The 20,499-nt window shown below is 44.2% G+C and overlaps 1 protein-coding gene across 1 annotated transcript in view; it reads right to left on the bottom strand.

Moving 5' to 3' along the window:
- Plekhm3 (pleckstrin homology domain containing M3) overlaps positions 1-20,499 on the bottom strand; it is a 141,045-nt gene that overhangs the window by 57,275 nt on the left and 63,271 nt on the right. The window contains exon 5 of the mRNA XM_059278095.1: positions 8,105-8,168. Coding sequence (XP_059134078.1) covers positions 8,105-8,168 — 64 coding nt within the window. The remainder of the gene's footprint in view (positions 1-8,104; positions 8,169-20,499) is intronic.

The raw sequence follows: 20,499 nt of genomic DNA, 5'->3' as shown, positions 1-20,499 counted from the left end.
GGTGGTTCTTATCACCCTGCTCCTTGCCCTCCACACAAGATCAGGAGGAGCCTGGAGTCTGAGCAAGAGGTATGAATGCTCAGCACCTACTCAAGAGACACCTGTTCCTCCGAGACTGCTAGCCAGCCAGGCCTTCGAACATTCAACTGCTTCCCACCACCTAGGGGAAAAAAACCTTTGAGGAAAGTATGTACATTTATTTTCTAAAAATTCATTTGCTCTAAAGCATTTTCTCACATACCTTGTGGTCTTTCTTCCTAGTTCATAAATTGTATAGAACAGCCCTGGCTAGAGCGCTAACAGATTTAGTGATGTCTTAATGGCGGCTCACGCCTGCCTCATCCCAGAGGGTGTCCAGGGGCTTCTGAAGGCGCAGTAGCTCCGGCAGACACAAGCACCAGCTAGGGAGCAGCACAGGCGAGCTGTCACGCTTTGTGTTTCTGCTTGTTAAGTCCGAATGCTCCTAATTAGTTATTCTGCCCAATAATGCCGGGGTGGACAATGGCGCAGGGACCGGGGCTGCTGAGGCTATGAATACAAGTTCCTTCGCCTCCTGAGGCTTGGGGATTGGTGGCTTGGTTGTGGGCACTGAGGCGCTGTGTTCCTGCTGACTGTGGACTCAATGACATCAACCCACATGTGAAGAGAGGTCATCACCTGTTAGTGCTTTGGCAGAAGGGCAGCTGCCCTGAGTGCCCACTTGGGCCTTGCCTTTGTCTAATGCCTCTGTGAAGAGTGCCCACGGGGAACAACACTCTGTGGTTCTGGTTGCTTGGTGGGGGCAGGGCATACAAAGTGATTCACCAAACACCCTTGAAGAATTCAGCAAAACATGTCTTCAAAGACTGGCCTTGAACTGCCTTGGACATGGCCTTTTTGTGAACTTATGCATGAGCTACAACTCCAGGAAGCCTCTGAAGTGGACCACCAGGTGCACTGTTGTCGTGCGAAACACTTGTGACAGACATTTATGTCACACGGATGACAAAAGCTCTATGAAACCTGAGCTGAGACGTTAGCTGTCCAGGGACCGTGCACATTCAGGAAGACTGGACCCTGGGCTAGGCTTGGTAGTGCATTCCTGCAATCCCAGCCCTCGGGGAGGCTGAGGCAGGAAGTCAACCTGGGTGGCACAGCATAGTGAGACCCTGTCTCAGAAACAAACGGTGGACAACATTAAACAACTCACAACTGTTCTGACAATCAAAAGTAGAGATCGGGGGACTGGAGAGACGGCTCAGTGAGTAAGAGCACTTGCTGTGAAAGCAAAAGGGCCTGGGTTCAAATCCCCAGCACCCATGTAAAAGCATGGTCTGGCTCCCAGGAGCTTGCCGGTAAGTCAGCCTCGCCTGGATAGCACGCTACAGGTTTAGTGAGAGATTCTGAGTCAAAAAATAAGGTGGAAATGGATAGAAGAAGACACCTGGGGTGGTTTGAATACGAATGGCCCCATAGACTTATGTGTTTGAGTGCTTGGCCATACTAGGAGGTGTGGCCATTGGTGGAGGAAGTGTGTCACTAGGGGTGGGCTTTGAAGTCTCAGAAGCTCAAGCCAAGCCTAACGTGTCTCAGTCTCTTCCTGCTGCCTGTGAATCCAGATGTGGAACTCTCAGCTCCTCTCCAGCATTATGTCTGAGTACTGCCACGCTTCCTGCCATGCTGACAATGGACTAAACCTCTGAACTGTAATCCAGCCCCCAATTAAATTTTTTTCTTTATTAGAGTTGCTTTGGTCATGGTGTCTCTTCATAGCAATAAAACCCTAGCTAAGACAACATCTGACATATTCCTCTGGCTTATATATGATGTACATGGGTATGTGTGCATACACACACAAACAAAATAAAATAAAAAACCAGAGGTAATTTATTTGTTGTTTCATGACTAATAATGCTAATTTATTTGCTTTTATTTTAGGGAGCAAATCAGTGAGTTCAGGATAGTGTGTGTGCGTGCGCGCGCATGTGCGCGCGCACGCGCGCACACACACACACACACACACAGCCCTTCCTCCATGTGTCTATCCAACCACAGATTCACTGAGTATGCACCTGTTCTATGAGATGTCAGTTGCTCAGCCGAATGCTCATTGTTCCAACCATTCTAGGCCACTCGGGAGTGCTGTGGGATGTCTTTCTGTATGCTGTGAATATGTGTGGCTCCCATTGGATAATAAATAAAGCTGTTTTGGCCTATGGCAAGAAAGCTTACAGCCAGACGGGAAATCCAAGCAGAGATACAGAGAGAAGAAGGGCGGAGTCGAGAGACTCACGGCCACGTGGCAACATATAGATTAATAGGAATGGGTTAATTTAAGATGAAAGAGCTAGCTAGCAAGAAGCTAGCTAGGCCATACAGTCTGTAATTAATACAAGCCTCTGAGTGATTATTTTATAAGCGGATGGGAAGACATTTGTCCTGGGGCCAGGCAGCACCAGAGAAACTTCCCGCTACACGGGAGAGTCAGTGTGCATTTGGTTACAGCTCAGTGTTTTCATGGCTCTCCAGGTCTTCAGGCCCCTTCCTTGGCATCCCTCCCATTCACACCTCTACTTAAAACTCTCAATTTCTTCATCTCTTTACTTCATTAAAAGTAATCTATTGAACTGGGTGGTGGTGGTGCATGCCTTTAATCCCAGCACTCGGGAGACCAAGGCAGGTGGATCTCTGAGTTCGAGGCCAGCCTGGTCTACAGAGTGGGTTCCAGGACAGGACTACACAGAGAAATCCTATCTCGAAAAGTGTGTGTGTGTTTGTGTGTGTGTGTGTGTGTGTGTGTGTGTGTGTGTGTGTGTGTGTGTGTGTAATTCTATTGTAATGTCTCTCCCAGAAGTATCATGCTGTTTTCAATGTATTAGTACCATAAATGAATGTGTGGTAGCATAACTATTAATTGTCCTCAATATAACCTAAAAATAAGGTCCATTTTGGAAATTCAGAATCCAGGAAAAGTAAAGAATGAGGACAAGGTTCCTGAGATTGTCCCATGTGAAAGGTTTGTGAGGGAATAGGTGGGGAGGGGCTACATTAGCCAACTGCCTCACCCCTGGGACCATACAGTATCCTTTCTCTTGAATCACACACAAACAGAATCATCGAATGCTTAACTTACAAAAGTCCTGAATTCAGGTGAGTAACACCAGAAGAATTAGTGATTAATAAATATTTTAGGTTTTGTTTCAGAGCACAGGTCAAATTTCAATCCGGCCTCTCCTTTCAGAAGGAACTTTGGAAGAATTCTCTTGTTTACACAGTCTAGGGAATGGCACATTAAACCAGGTTTCTAACTGGCTCCACACAAACAAGTAAGAACTGCTGTAAAGAAACTTACATACACTAATTCAGTCTGTTGGTAGAATCTGGAACCTTTTAAATCACTATTAAAAAAATCAAAGGTGCAGAAGTAAGGGGGATGGTTTGTCTACTAGTCACCAGGAACAGAGGAAAAAGGCATTGAGAATGTGGTACTGTATCTGAAATCTTGTTGGGATACATCTTTCTATTATATTTCTGTCTTAAAGCCTTCCCATGGATCCATGATGATGCTGAATACATTGGAAAATAAGAAAACCAGGGCTAACTAGATGGCTCAGTGGTTAAAAGCACTTGCTGCTCTTTCAGAGGATCTGGATTTGATTCCCAGCACATACATGGTAGCACACAACTGTCTAACTCCAGTTCCAGGGGATCTGATACCCTCTTCTGGCCTCAATGGGCACCAGGCATCACATGGTGCATAGATGCACAAGCAGGGAAAACACCCATACACATAAAATAAAACAATAAAACAAACTCTATTCCCTCTTCTCAAGGTATCAAACCAAGGAAAAACTCTTAGAAAGAATTTTACCTATTAAAAAATTCCACTTTTGCCAGGTGTTGGTAGAATATGCCTTTAATCCCAGCACTTGGGAGGCAGAGGCAGATCTCTGAGTTTGAGGCCAGCCTGGTCTACAGAGTGAGTTCCAGGACAGCCAGGACTACACAGAGAAACCCTGTCTCAGAAAAAAAAAATTCTACTTTTCCATGTCCACGTGTTCACAAAAGCTTAGCAGTTGCCTGCTTGGCCTTTTTGACACTGCTTTCAGAGTCTGAAAGACAGTATGCATTTGCCCTTCCTAAAGGAAAGTCTCTGTAATTATTTTTTTGTAAGAAACAAACAACAAGAAATACCCCAAACAAAATAAGGTCTCCCACAGAAAACTTAATAGTAGTGGCTGGAAAGATGCTCAGCAGCTAAGAACTCTTGCTACTCATACAGAGGACCTAAGTTTGGTTTCCAGCACTGTTGGTGGATGGATCATGATTGCCTATGACTTCAGCTTCGGGGGATATGACACTTTTTTCTGGCTTCTGTGGACACAGAGAGAGACACACAGACAGACAGACAGACAGACACACACACACACACACACACACACACGTATACATAGATACACGGAAATAGAAAACGTCTTTAAAAAAAAAAACAAACTCATAGTTTTTCTTTCTTTCTTTGAGCCAGGATCTCATTTCATAACCCTGGCTGTCTTGGAACTCTGTAGCCCAGGCTGGACTTGAACTCAGAGATTCACCTGCCTCTGCTTCCTGAAGGCTGGAATTAAAGGCGTGTGCCGCCACCACCTCAGCCTAATAACCATTTCCATAATACTCATTTTGCTGAACAGAATTCATCTGGAATCCAGCCTTAAGAAATGAGTGCATCAAGCTGGTGTGCCCCAGATCTCCCAGGAATTAGAGAACCTTTGCCTTCCCTAAAATGTCACTTCCTTGGCCCTGCCATTAGGTCAGAACGATCCTTGGCTCTGTTTCCTATGTTCCAGAAAATGCTGCCGACTGACTAGTCACACAGTGTGCTACTGACCGGCGGCTATGTTCCATGCATGTGATATCCAGAGAGCAGTCTAGCCACTGGAGAAACACAGGCACCAGCACATACTTGGTCAAAAACTACAGGTGATTAGCTCTCAACACAACAGGAAAGCAATTGTCAGCACTTGCAATTTATTCCCACATATCTACGTATACTGTAGTAAGAATGAATGCATTCCAAGGAGGCAGAAAATAACAATAGTGATTTCTTGACTGTAACAAAAGATCTATTAGGTTGCTGAAAGTCTCCAGCCATCGTTGATTGAATACAATTGCTGAAATTTTGAGGGGTGTTATATAAATGAAACATGAGGGGTGCAATTTTTTGGTACCAGAATGTTTTCAGCATCTTTAAATAATATTAGTACTTTGTGTACTATGCTACCTTACAATTATGCATAAACTTCAACTTCCTCTTTTCTATATCTATTATTTACTTACTTGCGTGTGTGAGTGTGTGCACACACACGTGCATGTGCGAGGTCAGACAACGACTGACAACTGTCAACACTCAGGCCTCTCCTTCCACTTTGGGGGTTCCGGGGATCAAACTCAGCTCAGCAGGTTGGCAGCAAGTGCCTTGTCCTCTGAGCCATTGAACCAGCTAGTACGCCTATTAAATCAGAACCTTTCTTGAAAAGTTCTTTTAAAAAATCAAACTCAAAAGAGAAATTTGTTAAAAAAAAAAAAAAAAAAACCTCTGTTATTGTTCAGGAGCTATGCTTCTCAATAATTTATTAATTTCTCTTTCTTTCACTATAAAACATATACCTAAAAACTCCTTTTCCCATAGTTAAGTTTGCTTTCATAGATGCCCTTACGAGTAAGGAATGGAATCAAATGGGAGAAAATCACTGACTCCAGCAGTCCTGAAGGGGACAAAGACTGGAAGGGAGAGGCCAGGATGTCTCAGATCCATGCAGGTATGGCTGGTCAGCCAGGAAGGGTTCCCGCTACCCTGATACACTCTTCACAAAAAACACTACTATTGTTTTTCCTCCTCCAGGTCCCTTCCCTTTCCTATATGGGAGAGCAGTTCAAAATAACAAATAGAAAACATACTTGTTATTTACCCAGAAACCAAAGGGAGATGAGCAGGGGTGCTCTTCAGGGCTGATAGCCAAGATACAGACAGATCAAAAGCCAAATGCAATTTAGTCCACCTCAGGCAGAAGCAGTAATTGAATTAAACTTCCTCTAAATATGATAAGTTTGGGGCTCTTAAAGCCAGGCACAAAGAACCAGGTTAGCGTGAGCTGCTACATAAATGGATGTACTGAGCTCTGGCCTCCACCCACGGGGAGTTTGATAAGCTGGCCATTGCTTCTACCACTCCACGGCCCAGCTCAAAACTGATTAAGCTACTTACGCGGCTCCGCAGGCTAATGGCCTAGCCCACCAAGAACACCACTGTCACCGATTTAAGTAAGCTGCTTGGCATGTACGGTTTGACTATTACAAGAAGGAAAAAGAAAGGGCCGTGTGGGGAGACAGCGGGGTACAGGGAAGCTTTAAGAAGCAGGCTGCTCTTTTATTCCAAATGGATACGGAAATACTGTAATTCCCTCTTCCTCTGGCACCAAAACTCGTTTTGAAGGGCCTCCTTAAAGGGCAGTGCTCTGTTTTATTCCACCCCTCCGTGCCCTGACCAGCTGATTCCATTGGGTGCTTGCCTATGGGGAAGGTGGGCAGGACTGGAGGAGCAAGCAGGTCTAAACTTGACAAAGAATATAGACTCATCCAAGCCTTCTCTCAGGCCGCTCCAACTAAACGCTACATTTTTTTTTTTTATTTAAAATAACTGTCTTACCTCCACAAAAGAAGTTTTAATATTTTAAATTTAAAAAAAGGCATACCAGAAACCTTGAAAAGTAATTGAAAGTCTGAAAAATGATGGAAGTTTTTGAGCAGAGCTCATTTCTTTTGGGTAAACCAACCAGAGGAAGAAAGGACAGACTCCCAGCAATTCGAGATTTCTGAAGGTTGTCACAATTATTTTTTGATTGGTTCTTCAAAGAATCAGTATTTATTTAGAAAGTAAAGTAATGCTTTCATTTAGTGTCTAGCAGCTTCTTAGGGAGTGTGTTGTTGATTTAAATGATTAACCAAAGCAAAGCATACTCAGAACTTAGGGCTGAGCACACAGAGCTGTGGTTTCTTCCTGGCTGCTAACCTGGTCAATCATTAAAAGTCCACACACTGACAAAATCGTAAAAGCTGGTCTGACTCTCTTCTGTGCTCTGCTGTGCTTTATTAAACTTATAAGTTATCCAGCTGTTAGATTCCAGCACACCTGAAGGCCTTATGCATTCACTCACTGCCTTCCTCACATCTTTTTTCTTCACATAATTTTTAGTTGAAATATTCATATCACATAAAATTATTTTAAAGAAAACAATCAATTTATCTTTAGTATGTTCACAAGGCATCATCACTGTCTAGTTCAGTCCTGGAAGAGATCCCATATCCATTGGCAGTCTCTCCTCACCTCCATTCTGTCCAGAGCCTGGAACCACTGATCTATTTTCTGTCACTGTGAATTTCCTCATTGCGGACATGTCACTTAAACTGTTACAAAGATACATATTTTTTTCCTCTCTGGATTCTTAGCATGATAAGGCTCATCCATGTTGTAGTGTGTTTCACGATTTCACTCTTTTTATGGTTAGACAATGTTATAAAATAATGATAAACAAGACCACTCAGTTGATGAACATCTGGGTTGTTCCTCACCTTTTTTTTCTATTGTCAATCACGTTGCACTGGCATTCTTACAGAGGTTTTGTTTCATTTGTTTTGGGGACAGGGTCTTGCTATGGTAGCTGTGGGGCCTCAGTCTCCCAAGTAGCTGGAGCTGCAGGTGCATATCACCCTACCCAGCACTCATGGACAAGTTTTCATAAGGACATACATTTTTCCTTCTCTTGGGCATATCCTTGGGAGTGGAATCTCCGGATTATGGTAACTCTAACTTTTTGAGAGCTGCTAAACTGCTTTCCAAACGGCTATTCCACTCGACTTCCCACCAGCAATGCGTCAGAGCTCCAGTGACTCTCCATCCCCTGGTATTGGTCATAGCATCTTTTTATACTAAATCTCCCTCCCACTCAGAATACAAATTAATGGAATGCGAAACTACTACAATGACAGATTAATTCTATACCAAAACCGTAATCCACAAAGTGACTTCTGACCGGAAACAACAACCGCAAAGGCCCCTCTGAGCACTCACCTGCTGCAGGTCAGCGAGGGAATACAGGTGGATCTGCTGAAGGAGGTATTCTCTGGGGAAAATCCTGAAAACAAAGGCAGACACACAAGTGACCGATGGGCCCTAAGACACGCATTTCCTATGTTAAGTCTCCCTCAGAATTCCGTCCTCTGCCCTCGGCCTCTCCCCTCTCCCCTCTGCTTATGGCCCACCCTCTGAGAAACCTCTAACACTACCCTTGCCTCTGATACGTTTCTTTGTAACACAAATAAATACCATTTGTCATTTCGACTGTTATCTGAAATGCTATATATTATGTAATGTTCTAGGACACATCTGATTTTTGTTGTTTTGTCTTTGTTCTCTTGGTTTTTGGAGATAAGTTTTTGATATGGAGCCCCCTGTGGCCTTGAACTTAAAATCTTTCTGCTTTAGCCCCGACAGATGCCGGGATTACAGGAGTGTGCCACTCTGCCTGGCCTTGCTTCTGGTTCCCTGTACTAGTTCTGTCTCTAACAAGCTGTGTGATCTTACATACATCTCACACCCAGCTTCTATGCTGGTCCGGCTGCTATGACGCGTAACAAAAACAACTGAACTTGATATCTCTAACATCTTAGCAGCTGTAACAATAATGTGCTGATTTGAATAAAAACGGCCCCAATAGGCTCGTATGTTTGGATATTGGTTGCCTTTTGGTAGAACTGTTTGATAAGGATTAGGGGGTGTACTCTTGTTAAAGCAGGTGTTGTCACCAGGGGTGGATTTCGGAGGTTTTAAAAGAATCATGTCACTCCCAGTGTGCCTCTGTCTACCCTCTGCTTGTGGATCAAGACATAAGCTCTCAGCTGTCCCTGCTACACCTTGCTCGGCCATCATGGACCCTAACCCTCTAAAACCACAGGCCCAATTAGATGCTTTATATATATATATAAGTTGCCTTATTGTTACAGCAACAGAAAAGTAACTAATTCAACTATATCTCTAAAATAACTAATTTCGGAGTTAAGAAATATTAGAGTGGCAACCTGTGTGTTTCTCTAGAATCACCTCTGGGCAGGGAGACAGTCCTACTGAATGTCACATTAATGATATATTCTCTCAAGGGCATATTGAAATTAACTTTAGATTTGGGGCGCAGATGGTAACAATACTATAAAACTGTAAACTGAGACTCTCCAATAAATTTCATTAGCTGTTGTCAATTTCTAGGATCTAGACAGTGAGTGAATCAGAAACAGTAATTGTGGGCAAGCAGCTCCCGAGAAAGGGAGCCAAGTAGAGACCGTTAGAAACAACACACACACACACACACACACACACACACACACACACACACACACACGCTCATGGTAGGGGGCAGTATACACCTGCAATCCCAGTACTTGAGAGGTTAAGGAAGGGGAATCTTGAGTTTGATTTCAACCTGAGCTCTACAGTGAGACCCTGACTCAAAAAAATAAACAACACAAAAGGAAACACTAGCTATACAAACCAAATCCAAAGTCGAATGACAATGGCTAGTATTTTCTCTCTGTCTTACATGGTACTATGCAATGATCTTGTGGTTTGGTTGTGAGCCTTAGCTTTTAACGGCTGCACTCTCCCTCCAGCTCTATCTTGTATTTGAAATGAAACCACCTTACTCAACTAACACGTATGACCATCATTAGATGCCAAGCACCAGCAAGTCTCTATATCTGAGTCCAAGAAGCATGGAGCCCAGGAAGGCTAAAGGATATAAACCAACTGGTAATTAGACTACAGCCTGGAAACAGAAAACGTTAAGACTGAAGCATGGGACAAGCCTTTTAGAACAACAAAGCCCAACTCTGGCTACCCATCAGAATCACTGGGGCAGTTTTAGGAAGTGAAAGAACTTACATACACGGGGAGAGAACAGAAGTCACTGTTAAGCAAACATTCTCCCATTACTAGCACAGCCAAGGTTTAGAAGCCTAATATATAACTTGCTGGGAAATTTCCTTATTCAGTCTTCCAGTTAAGGACAGGTTAGTTGCCAAACTCTAGTGGTGAACATATTTAGCTCTCTATCCATCTTCTGTTGATCAAGCACACACTATATACCAGGTCCTGTACCACACCGCTGAAGAAAAGGGTAATGAATCAGCTGGACAAAGATGTGGCTCATGGAGGACCAAATAGCTACATTCTAGGTTGGAACTGTAGGAAAGTAGAGTAGGAATGGAAGAGTTGTACTTCAAAATACAGCCCCATTCACAGACCACATGGTGAGGGCACTGCATTATGGAAACAGAATTTGGATCCTGAGGCCGGGCTCCCTTCATCTCCAGTGGTCCAGGGCTGATCTGTGGGAGGAAGCAGAGCATACACCCCATGCGGCTGGCAGTGTCTAGGGAAAGGGCTGCCATGCTGCAGTAGCTTTCCTAGAGAAAGGCCCCTTGTGGAAAGCGGGCCATAGTCTGAGGGATCAAGAGATACAACCAACCTCCACTTCATTGACACACAGGACAGTGGTGATCATTTTAAGCATCAATAACAAACAGCAAGAGGAGTCCATTTTTAACTCATCATACATCATTTCACCCCGCCTTGACAGCTGTTCTGAGCATTAAGTACAGACCCACTCTATAGAAAAAGAAATGGGCTCAGAGGTAAACACTAACATGCCCAGGATCATGAAGCTGGGATTCAAGGTCAAGACTTTCTAAGGACAAAGGACTATGCTCTTTCCAGATTCTTGGAGTTGAGGACAGGAAGGAGGGAGGTAGATTCAAACTGACCATCTAATTTAGCTATGGTATTTGTGCTCTTTGGTATAATTGTATATTATTTCTTTAGGGCAGCAGCAAAATAGTCACTGACCTTTGTGCACACATGCTTGTGTGTGTGTGTGCACGTGCAAGCATGTGTGTGAATGTGCATGTGGAGGCCAGAGATTGATTGCTCTCCACTAATGTTTTTAGACAGGGTCTCTCATTGGCCTTGGGCTTACCAACTTGGTTGAGCTGGCTGGCCAGGAAGCCTCAGAGATTCTCCAGTCTCTGCCTCCCCTGTGCAGGGATCACAGGCATGCATGGCTGCTACCAACTCTTTACATGGATGCTGGCGATTCAACCTCATGTCCTTACGTACACACAGCAGCATCTTACCAAAGCAGGGCATCTCCTAATCTGGTTTTGTTTTATTTTGTTTTTTGAGAGGCTGGTTTCTCTATGTGAGGCAGACTCCACTTGTGGAGCCTCCAAAGTTCATCTAGTGCAGGTGTACCTCAGTATACCCGGCTCCTGCACCTTCTTTCTCAGGGCAGGAGAGAAGATGGAGAGAATCTGGCAGGGATTCCTGACAAGATAATTCGAAGCTCTTTCTAGGGCAACGACAAAGGGAGACCTTGAAAGGGGCAAGTGTACACATATGAGGGACTTCTCCTAAATACTGACAACATTTAGAATAGGTGGAAGATGAGGAAGGAGTCAAAGAAGACTCTGAAGTCTCAGGTGTGGGTGACTGCATGGTGATGGCACTGGCCAGCATGGGATCAGGCTATCATGGAGGGAGGATGATCAAGTTATCCTCTATGTGCTAAATATCCAGAGAGAGATGGGGTAAAGGATGTCTTACATCAGCACAGAGTGGACAGCTGGAGCTGTGAGGATTGATGGAACAGATACAACAGAAACCGAAGGGGAAGGAGATAAACATAGACAAGGGTTACTCTTTATGTTACAGTTTCTGGAACATAATGCATTCTTTAATGGTCTGCAATTTTCCTCATGCTGGAAAAACATGTTTTGAAAAGGACATTCATACATAAGTTGGTGTCTATGTTTCCTTGTTATTTGTAAAATGCTCATAGTCTTAGCCAGGTGATGGTGGCACATGCCTTTAATCCCAGCACTTGGGAGGCAGAGGCAGGCAGATCTCTATGAGTCTGAGGTCAGCCTAGTCTACAGAGTAAGTTCCAGGACAACCAGGGCTACACAGAGAAACCCTATCTGGAAAAAACAAAAAACAAAACAAGACAAATTCTCATCCTTGTGGCATTGATCCAGCTTCCCCAAATGTTTACAACTTATATAGACATAGGATAGTGGTCAAACCAAGCAATTAATGATTACCGAAGTTACAGTATTTACTCATATTCCACCAATGATTTCATTAACGTTGTTCATTTGTTCCAGGATCCTTTACAGAATATAACACTGTATTTATGATTATGGTCTTGTTGTTGGACATACTTAAGTATTTGCAAGTCACTTGAGACCCAAACACACGCAGAAAAGAAAAATCTAGGACATGGTCTCTTAATGGGATTTTAAGGGCAGCAACATGCAATATCATCTTCTAATGGGGAAGACAGAGGGTGCTGGGAAGAGATGGAAGGAAGGAACCATCATTTGAAAGGTAAATGCTCAATAATGAAGTCTCTTAAATAAAAGCGATGAGGCAGCAGTGCTGAGAAACAGGTACAGTGACACAAGTGTGGACTGGACAGTGGCCTCACCATGCCACCTGACCCTTTCACACAAGTGTGTGGACAGTGGCCTCGCCATGCCACCTGACCCTTTCACACAAGTGTGTGGACAGTGGCCTCGCCATGCCACCTGACCCTTTCACACAAGTGTGTGGACAGTGGCCTCGCCATGCCACCTGACCCCTTTCACACAAGTGTGTGGACAGTGGTCTCGCCATGCCACCTGACCCTTTCACACAAGTGTGTGGGCTGGACAGTGGTCTCACCATGCCACCTGACCCTTTCACACAAGTGTGTGGACAGTGGTCTCGCCATGCCACCTGACCCTTTCACACAAGTGTGTGGACAGTGGTCTCGCCATGCCACCTGACCCTTTCACACAAGTGTGTGGGCTGGACAGTGGTCTCACCATGCCACCTGACCCTTTCACACAAGTGTGTGGACAGTGGTCTCGCCATGCCATCTGACCCCTTTCACACAGTGTGTGGGCTGGACAGTGGTCTCGCCATGCCACCTGACCCCTTTCATTAGTGTAGGGAAGCACCCGTCAGTGTAGAAGGACTGAAGGAAGGGTGACTGACATAATCCACAGCAGGGACAATCTGTTATGTTTTGATATTAAAACTCTCCCTGGTCTAAGGTCCTAACATGTCTATGATTAGAAGTAGAAAGGATGCAATGATCATCCCTGAACTAAATCACCTGGCCTGCCCTTGAACTCCACTAGACAGCCAGAGTCCTTAGCTACCCCACAAGCGAACACTGTGTTCTACTGCAGTAAGGCAGGTCTCATGGCAGGAGCTGAGTTTACTGCTTCAGTGAACACAACTGATGAGCACGAGGAGAATTTCCAGTTTCCTCTTCCTGGGTTCTTCTTGCTTCCAAGCCCTGTTGTTCTTTCCACAGCAGGTCTGGTCTCTATCATCTCCACACTACTCCTTCAGCATTATCTGTACAGCTGAAGGGAGTTTTGCATGTATTTAATGTTGCTAACTGTGTAAATGTATTTTGCATGAATTTATTTTCCCTCTCCCTTTAAAAGAGACTCTATGTTCCTCCAGAAGCATGTCATCTACTGTCTCCCTGTATCACACTCCAGTGATGAACACTATCATTATTTATATGAGGTCAATCACGATAGACATAAAAACTGGAAAATGCAATCTATGTGGAAAAGATAAAGGACTGAGTCTACTGTGTCTGGAAAAGATGTGTGTCCAAAAGATTTAGTGGTGGCCATTAAAATATAGACTTTTACGAGAGATAATGTCACTCAGCCCTTCTCCCCAAGAGGAAGGAAGTTGTGACTAAAAACACTGATGCCAAATGGGGGAATAAATTTCCAGAGAGAGGCAGGTGGGACCTGTTAAAATGCATCTCCTGTAGAGATGCTTGTTAATGTAAATGAAAGAGGATTTTCCTGCAGACATTAGAGACAGGGCTATGCTCCTGTGCCTAGAGGAGGCATATGGATTTCCACAGCAGGGCCACAGGGCAGACATGGCTTGCTGCCCCTGTCTCACCTCTCCCTGGAAATAAACTGAACTGGGGACACATTCTCTAAATTGTTTCCTTCAGGCATACTAACCACAGAGGAAAGACAGGGTAAAGACACAAATGTCAAGATCATGATAGGCAGACCATGGCAATTCCCTATCTACATGACACCAAGGGCTGCTCTGCTGTGGCTTGGATCATGTAAGTTGGCCCATCAGATACAGGCTCTTGAGAAAATGGACTGAACTAGCAGGGATGCCTGGAGTCATTTCTTCTTAAATTCTGAGTAGGAGCTGGAGTATAGAGGACCTAGTCATACAGGGCCTGCTCCTGCAGCAGTCAGATGCCTGAGGCAGATCTGCCAAGGGGAAGGCACCTGAGGAGATGTAGTCACTTAAGGGACTATGCTGGTAGAACCACTCATGTCTGAGAAGCAAAATTTGGTGTCCCTTAAAGATACTTATGCCAGCATTAATTTCACCATTAATCCATTCAATAAAGCATGGGTGATTTCTTGCATTCATGACCAGAAAATACTTCTGATTGTTTTATCTCCTATGCATTTAACAGATACCTCTGCAACTTGTCACTGTGGTTAAGACCCTAAAATCAGAATCTAAAATCAGCACATATTTCACTGCATGAAGCAGATGTTGAGCTCACACTATGCAGAAGTCAGTATCCCTGCCCCTGAGGATTTGGGAAGACATAGATTTTAAACATACAGGTACACATGCGGGGTGAAGGAAGCTGGCAGGGCACCTGGTCAGGAGAGGCCTCCAAGAATGGGAAGTCAGGAGTTAATGAGAAGTGGAGTGGACAGGTGGGTGGCATTTCGGGTGGAGGGATGGAGCAGTAGTTGGCACCCAAAGGTTGGAGCATGCCTGGGGCTATACTCAATCTCTCCTGGGTAGGCTGTTTTTTCTGGTTCTCTGTCTGGGAGGGTATACCACGGAGTGTGAGCTTAGAGAGTTAGGATGTATCCAGCCAGTAGGATGTATGTGCATGTGTGTGTCTTGTCATGCTGAATCTACTTAAGAAGAAATGGGGTGCCACAGAAGTGCCCTAAGGAAGACAAGGACATGCTGAGGGCTGCGACTTTAGAAGATCAAGGAGAGCAGAAGGGGAAAGAAGGGGGCTGAAGGGAGGAGTCTTTTTGTTTAAAGACTAGATGAGAAATAAAGAGGTCTACAGAGAATTTCAGGGTTAGAAAGCTCTTCACCTCAGTCTTCAGGCCACAGTGAGCCACACAGAAGACTGCACTACTCAGTTTCCCCACTAAGTCAAGGATGTAACTGTAAGCTGTGTTTGCCGAAAGAGGCAGGAAAAGGAGCCCTCTTGCTGGGCTGTTGGAGGAGAGGCTGGGAACTGTGGGCGTGACCTACTGGAGTCTGCAGAGCCTTCCAGGCAGGAGATTCCTGTCTCCAGTCTGTGGGTTTCAGGTAGAGATATGATTATAAGGGAGCCCAGGACAGCACAGATGGGAAACAGAAATGACTGGACCCTTGAGAAAGAGTGCCAGAAAGACGTTTACACGGAGAAGCCTGGGAAGGAGCCCTTCGACAGGGAGAATGACAGAGAAGAAGTGCAGCAGCAGGGAGGCTGAGGAAGGGGATCTCAAGGAGCAAAGGAATCCACCGCACACGAGGTGGTGGGGGTCAGACAACGGGAGGAAGGCAAACAGGACTCATCAGGGACCCCAGATGACGGTTTGCAGAGGATAAAGACAGCATACTGCAGAGGGGAGGATGGTAGGCCACTCTTCAGAACTTAGCTGGAAAAGAAAGGAGAGGCTGGGCGGTGGTCCAGTGCTCGGGAGGCAGAGGCAGAGGCAGAGGCAGAGGCAGAGGCAGAGGCAGAGGCAGAGGCAGAGGCAGAGGCAGAGGCAGAGGCAAGTGGATCTCTGTGAGTTCCAGGCCAGCCTGCTTTACAAAGCAAGTTCCAGGACAGCCAGGCCTATCGCACAAAGAAAGCCTGTCTCAAAAAAACCAAAAAAGAAAGACAGGAGAGAAAGTGGGCCACTGCTAAAGAAGGATATAGGATTGAGATAAGAATGGGAGAGACGTGGGCATACTTATAAGCGAAAACAAAGAAGTCAATACAGCAGCAGGAACACAGACATAGGGGTAAAGAACAGAGCCTGCCCAAGAAAGACCTACAGGAAAGGGGGTGTGGAGCCAACGGGAAGTTCTTTCCAATACACAGGCTCGTGTGTGAATGCACACACATCACACACACACACACAATTTCTTAATTTTATTAAAATGTTATGTAAAAGGTAGTGTTTATTAATTTCACCCATGTAACTTCCAAATTTCACCATATTAGGATCACAAAGCTACAAACTAAGCAAAGGTTATCTGACGTCACAGTCCTGCAGTAAACAGGATCCTTGCCGCAAAAGATCTCTTTTGTTGTCAGATGAGGCTGCTACCTTCCTTCGGGCTTTCTATGCATTCAGTGACCTCCCTGCACTATAACACCATTAATCATCAGGCCCAGCAGCATTTCCGTGGCAGGCCAACCACATGCCCTGCCCATGGCAATGCAAATTCATCTAGCTGGTCCTGCCACTCAAGCCAAAGGACTAAAGAGATAAGGAAAGTCAACTCCCCATGTCTCATCCATCAAAGGAAACCCCATCACTGACAGGTAGCAACATCAAGTTCTCCGGTACCAAAGAAGCCTGAAGAAGCCCGCCAGAGGACCGCAGCCATCAGCCAGCACATCCAGATCCAGTAGCAACGGTTCTATTTTATCATCTTTGGAACCGTCTGACATACTGGGAAGGTAACTTAGGCTTCGTTTATAGCTTGTTCTAATGAGGAAAGTGAGAAAAGATGAAAACGAAAAAGGAAAAAGGTCATGTAGGATTCAGAGCCCTTATATTAGCTGACACTTGGGGTTAAACATTCGGAGATAATTGCCTAAGAAATCAAAGGCAATAGTCTTTAAAAAAAAAAAAAGCTAGAGAACCTCATTTCATTTTGTTCTATGAGATTAAGTTAAATAAATCAAGACTCATTTAACCTGACTAATTTCCGAGGACTTCAACTCCCACCAAGCCCCATACTCATGACAGTAAAAGGACTGTCAGGCTCTGAGGGAAGCGGGCTCTTCACAAGATTCTGATAGAATTATTAATGTATGGAACTCATCCAGGAAGCTCAGTTCTCAGAGATACACAACTGGCAGGCACTTAAAAACCCAAAGACTCGGGCTGGAAAGAGGGCTTGGTTGGCAGGATTCCTGCTGTATAAGCCGGAGGACTTGAGTTCAGTCCCCAGAACATACATCAAGACACCAGGCACTGAGTGTTATGGGGGCAACCCACCACTTCCTGATCGGATTCAAGGCCTGACCCACAGGATGGAACACAACATATGCTGTAAACCGGATCAAGAACTGTGAGCGGGGAGATCATAGGCCCTGGGGAAACTCACCACTATAGTTTTGATAAACAAACGTGATCAAATGCCTTCTAAATACTCGTTTATTTCCATGGGTGAGTGCAGCTCTAGCCCATTGTCGGAGAAGTTTCTTACTGCACGGGAAGTGGTTGACACAGAAACTGTTACCAGTCAAAGTGCTTAGGATAAGGGATGGTGAAGTCCTCAGCCCGAAATGAGATATCAGCATCACTCTCTCCAAGGCTTAGGAAATCGTGGGAGAGGGGACAAAAAAAAAAAAAAAAAAAAAAAAAAAAAGACGGAAAAAAAAATAGCAGAACTGGAAGATGGGAAAGTGACCTACAGAAGATACCTTCTGGACATGATGTGGTGGCTACTCTCACAAACTCACTAGATCTGTGCATACACAGATGTGCATAACATTGGGCCTGTCAACATTTCATCATAGGAGGGAATATGATTCATCCCTCTCTGAGGGATCTTTTTATTTTTTAAGTAGATTTTTGAGTGTTCTTTTACTTTTAAAGATTTTAAAAATTAGTTTTAACTATGTGTAGGTGTATGCACATGAGTGTAGGTGCTCCTGGAACTGGAGTTATAGTTACAGGCAGTTGTGAGGCCCCCGCCCCATGTGGCTGTTAAGAATCTCAGGTCCTGTGGAGGAGCATGATATGCTCTCAGTCCTAAGCTATCTCTCTGGTCCCCTGAAGGACTACTGACAGTTAACAGCAGCTGGGGGAAGGGTGTCACTTTCTTTCTTTTTTTTTTTTTTTTTTTTTTTCTTCGAGACAGGGTTTCTCTGTGTAGCTTTGCGCCTTTCCTGGAACTTGCTTTGGAGACCAGGATGGCCTCGAACTCACAGAGATCCGCCTGCCTCTGCCTCCCAAATGCTGGGATTAAAGGCGTGCACCACCACCGCCCGGCCAGGTGTCACTTTCTTTAGTAGCATGGTCATCCATGAGTCGCCTATACTCTGGTAAATAACCTCCTGCCCATGCTCCTTCAAGCAACGCTAATTAAACTCAGTGGCTCACACACACAAAGACATGAAAGTGGAGGGAGCCTTGGGGGAAGAAGGAAGCTTTCAATGAGAGAAGGTGATGGGATAAAAATGATTTAAATTTGGTATATACATGTATGAAACTGTCAAAAGAATAAGAACATGTTTTTTAAGAAGCCAGCTGTGGTCACAAGTACTTCCAGTACTTTGGCGGGGGGTGGGGGTGGGGGTGGGGGGGTGGCAAAGACAGCGAGACCCCTGGGGTTCACTGGCCAGCCAGCCTAGCTGAATCAGTGAGCCCCAGGCCAATGACACGCTGTGTCTCAAAAAGCAAGCTGCACAGCTTCTGAGGAATAACACCCTGGGCTGTCCTCTGGCCTCTACATGCACATGCACACACACATGCACACGCACACACACATGCACACATGATTAAAGTGAAGGGGGTGTTGTAATGGAAATATCTCAATTCAAACAGGCTTTAAAGAAAAAATCTGCAACATACATATTCACATACACAATCAAAAAGATAATGCCAAATGCAAACCTCCAGAATTTGATTCTGAATAATAAGGGCCTCAAAGAAAAATAGATAGAGGTGAGTAAGGGATGATTTACAAAGAAAGCCATTTATTCACACATTACTACTGTGTTTTTCAGGAATATGTGATCCAGGGTAGGAAAATTGTAGTGAGTTGCAGGACCACTGTGTCTTTGGTTTGGAGGGCACAAGCACCCACGTCGGAATGTGTAAAAAGCACTGAGAGGCATCCCAGGAAGAAGCAATTTGGTGTTCAAGATAGGAGCTGCAAACTCTCTTGAAATAGTTACATTAGGCTGGATGTGGAGAGGACTCATGCGTCCAGCTATGCTCCGAGCTAATGGAAAAACAATTTGAAATCAAAGGCAGGTATTTCGATGAGAACCCACATTGAAGAAATAAGCTTCAATCATTTCCCTAGATACCTCATTTTGCTAATCTCATTGGCTGAAAAAGTGGCAAGATTGCACGAGGTATTATATCTGAGTAGACAGTTACAAGAAATAAGGGTTTCTTTTACCTGGTCATTCAGAAAGTATGTGTAAGCTACTTAGCAACAATCTAAAGACTGGAGTAGTGATGCTTGGGAAGTAATTTAGGCTGTGATTATTCTGGGGTTTGGTTATAAAAGTGACAGATCACATCACTTTTATATACCCTGGCTCAAATTCTTAAAGTAGTTTAAATAGGAACAAGAATGTCATACTTTTCCTACAATGTTCCAGAAAATGATTTTAGGTAATTTTATTTATATATATATAGATATATAGATTAAAAATTATCTATATATCTATATATTTATATCTATATATATATATATAATTTAATTTTGGAATAAGACAAAATTACTCCTAACTTTCTGAAGTATTTTTCAGTAAAGAGTTGTACATATATACAGTTTAGTATTTTTAATACACGCCTTCCCAGCACTCCTTCCTCAAAGCCTACTAATCTGTTTACTATGGCATGGCACTGTCTTGCAGCCCGTCTCTAGCTCCATTTTAGATTTATGATATTGATATGTGTATTTGTACATGAAATATCTAACATATATTTTTGGCTGAATGAGACCTCTGGAGAACGCCAAAGAAGGGAGGCACTACAAGAAAACAGGAAGACAGACCACTCGCAAACAACATTTCTACATTTGCTCGAAAAGAAAAATCCCATAAGGCAGTAGGAGAGAACCTGACCTTCATACAGGCACTGTGGCACGTGAATGCCTCTACACACACACACACACACACACACACACACACACACACACACACACTTTATGATAGTACTGTTACTGAATGGACTTACTCTTCTAAAATTCAGTATTAACCACATTTTGCACACTTAGATCTCATATTTTTATAACAAGATATTCCTAAGATCAGAGACACAAAACATACTCTGGGTGGATTTTAAGATCTGTGTGTTCATAATAAATTAACCTCTTAAATTAAGCACATTTTTTCTCTAACTCCCCATTGTGTGTGTGCGTGCGTGCGTGCGTGCATGTGTGTG

This window comes from Peromyscus eremicus, chromosome 13, assembly GCF_949786415.1.
Source record: "Peromyscus eremicus chromosome 13, PerEre_H2_v1, whole genome shotgun sequence".
NCBI lineage: Eukaryota > Metazoa > Chordata > Mammalia > Rodentia > Cricetidae > Peromyscus > Peromyscus eremicus.
The sequence above is the reverse complement of the archived record's forward strand: the minus strand, read 5'-3'. Positions and strand labels throughout refer to the sequence as shown.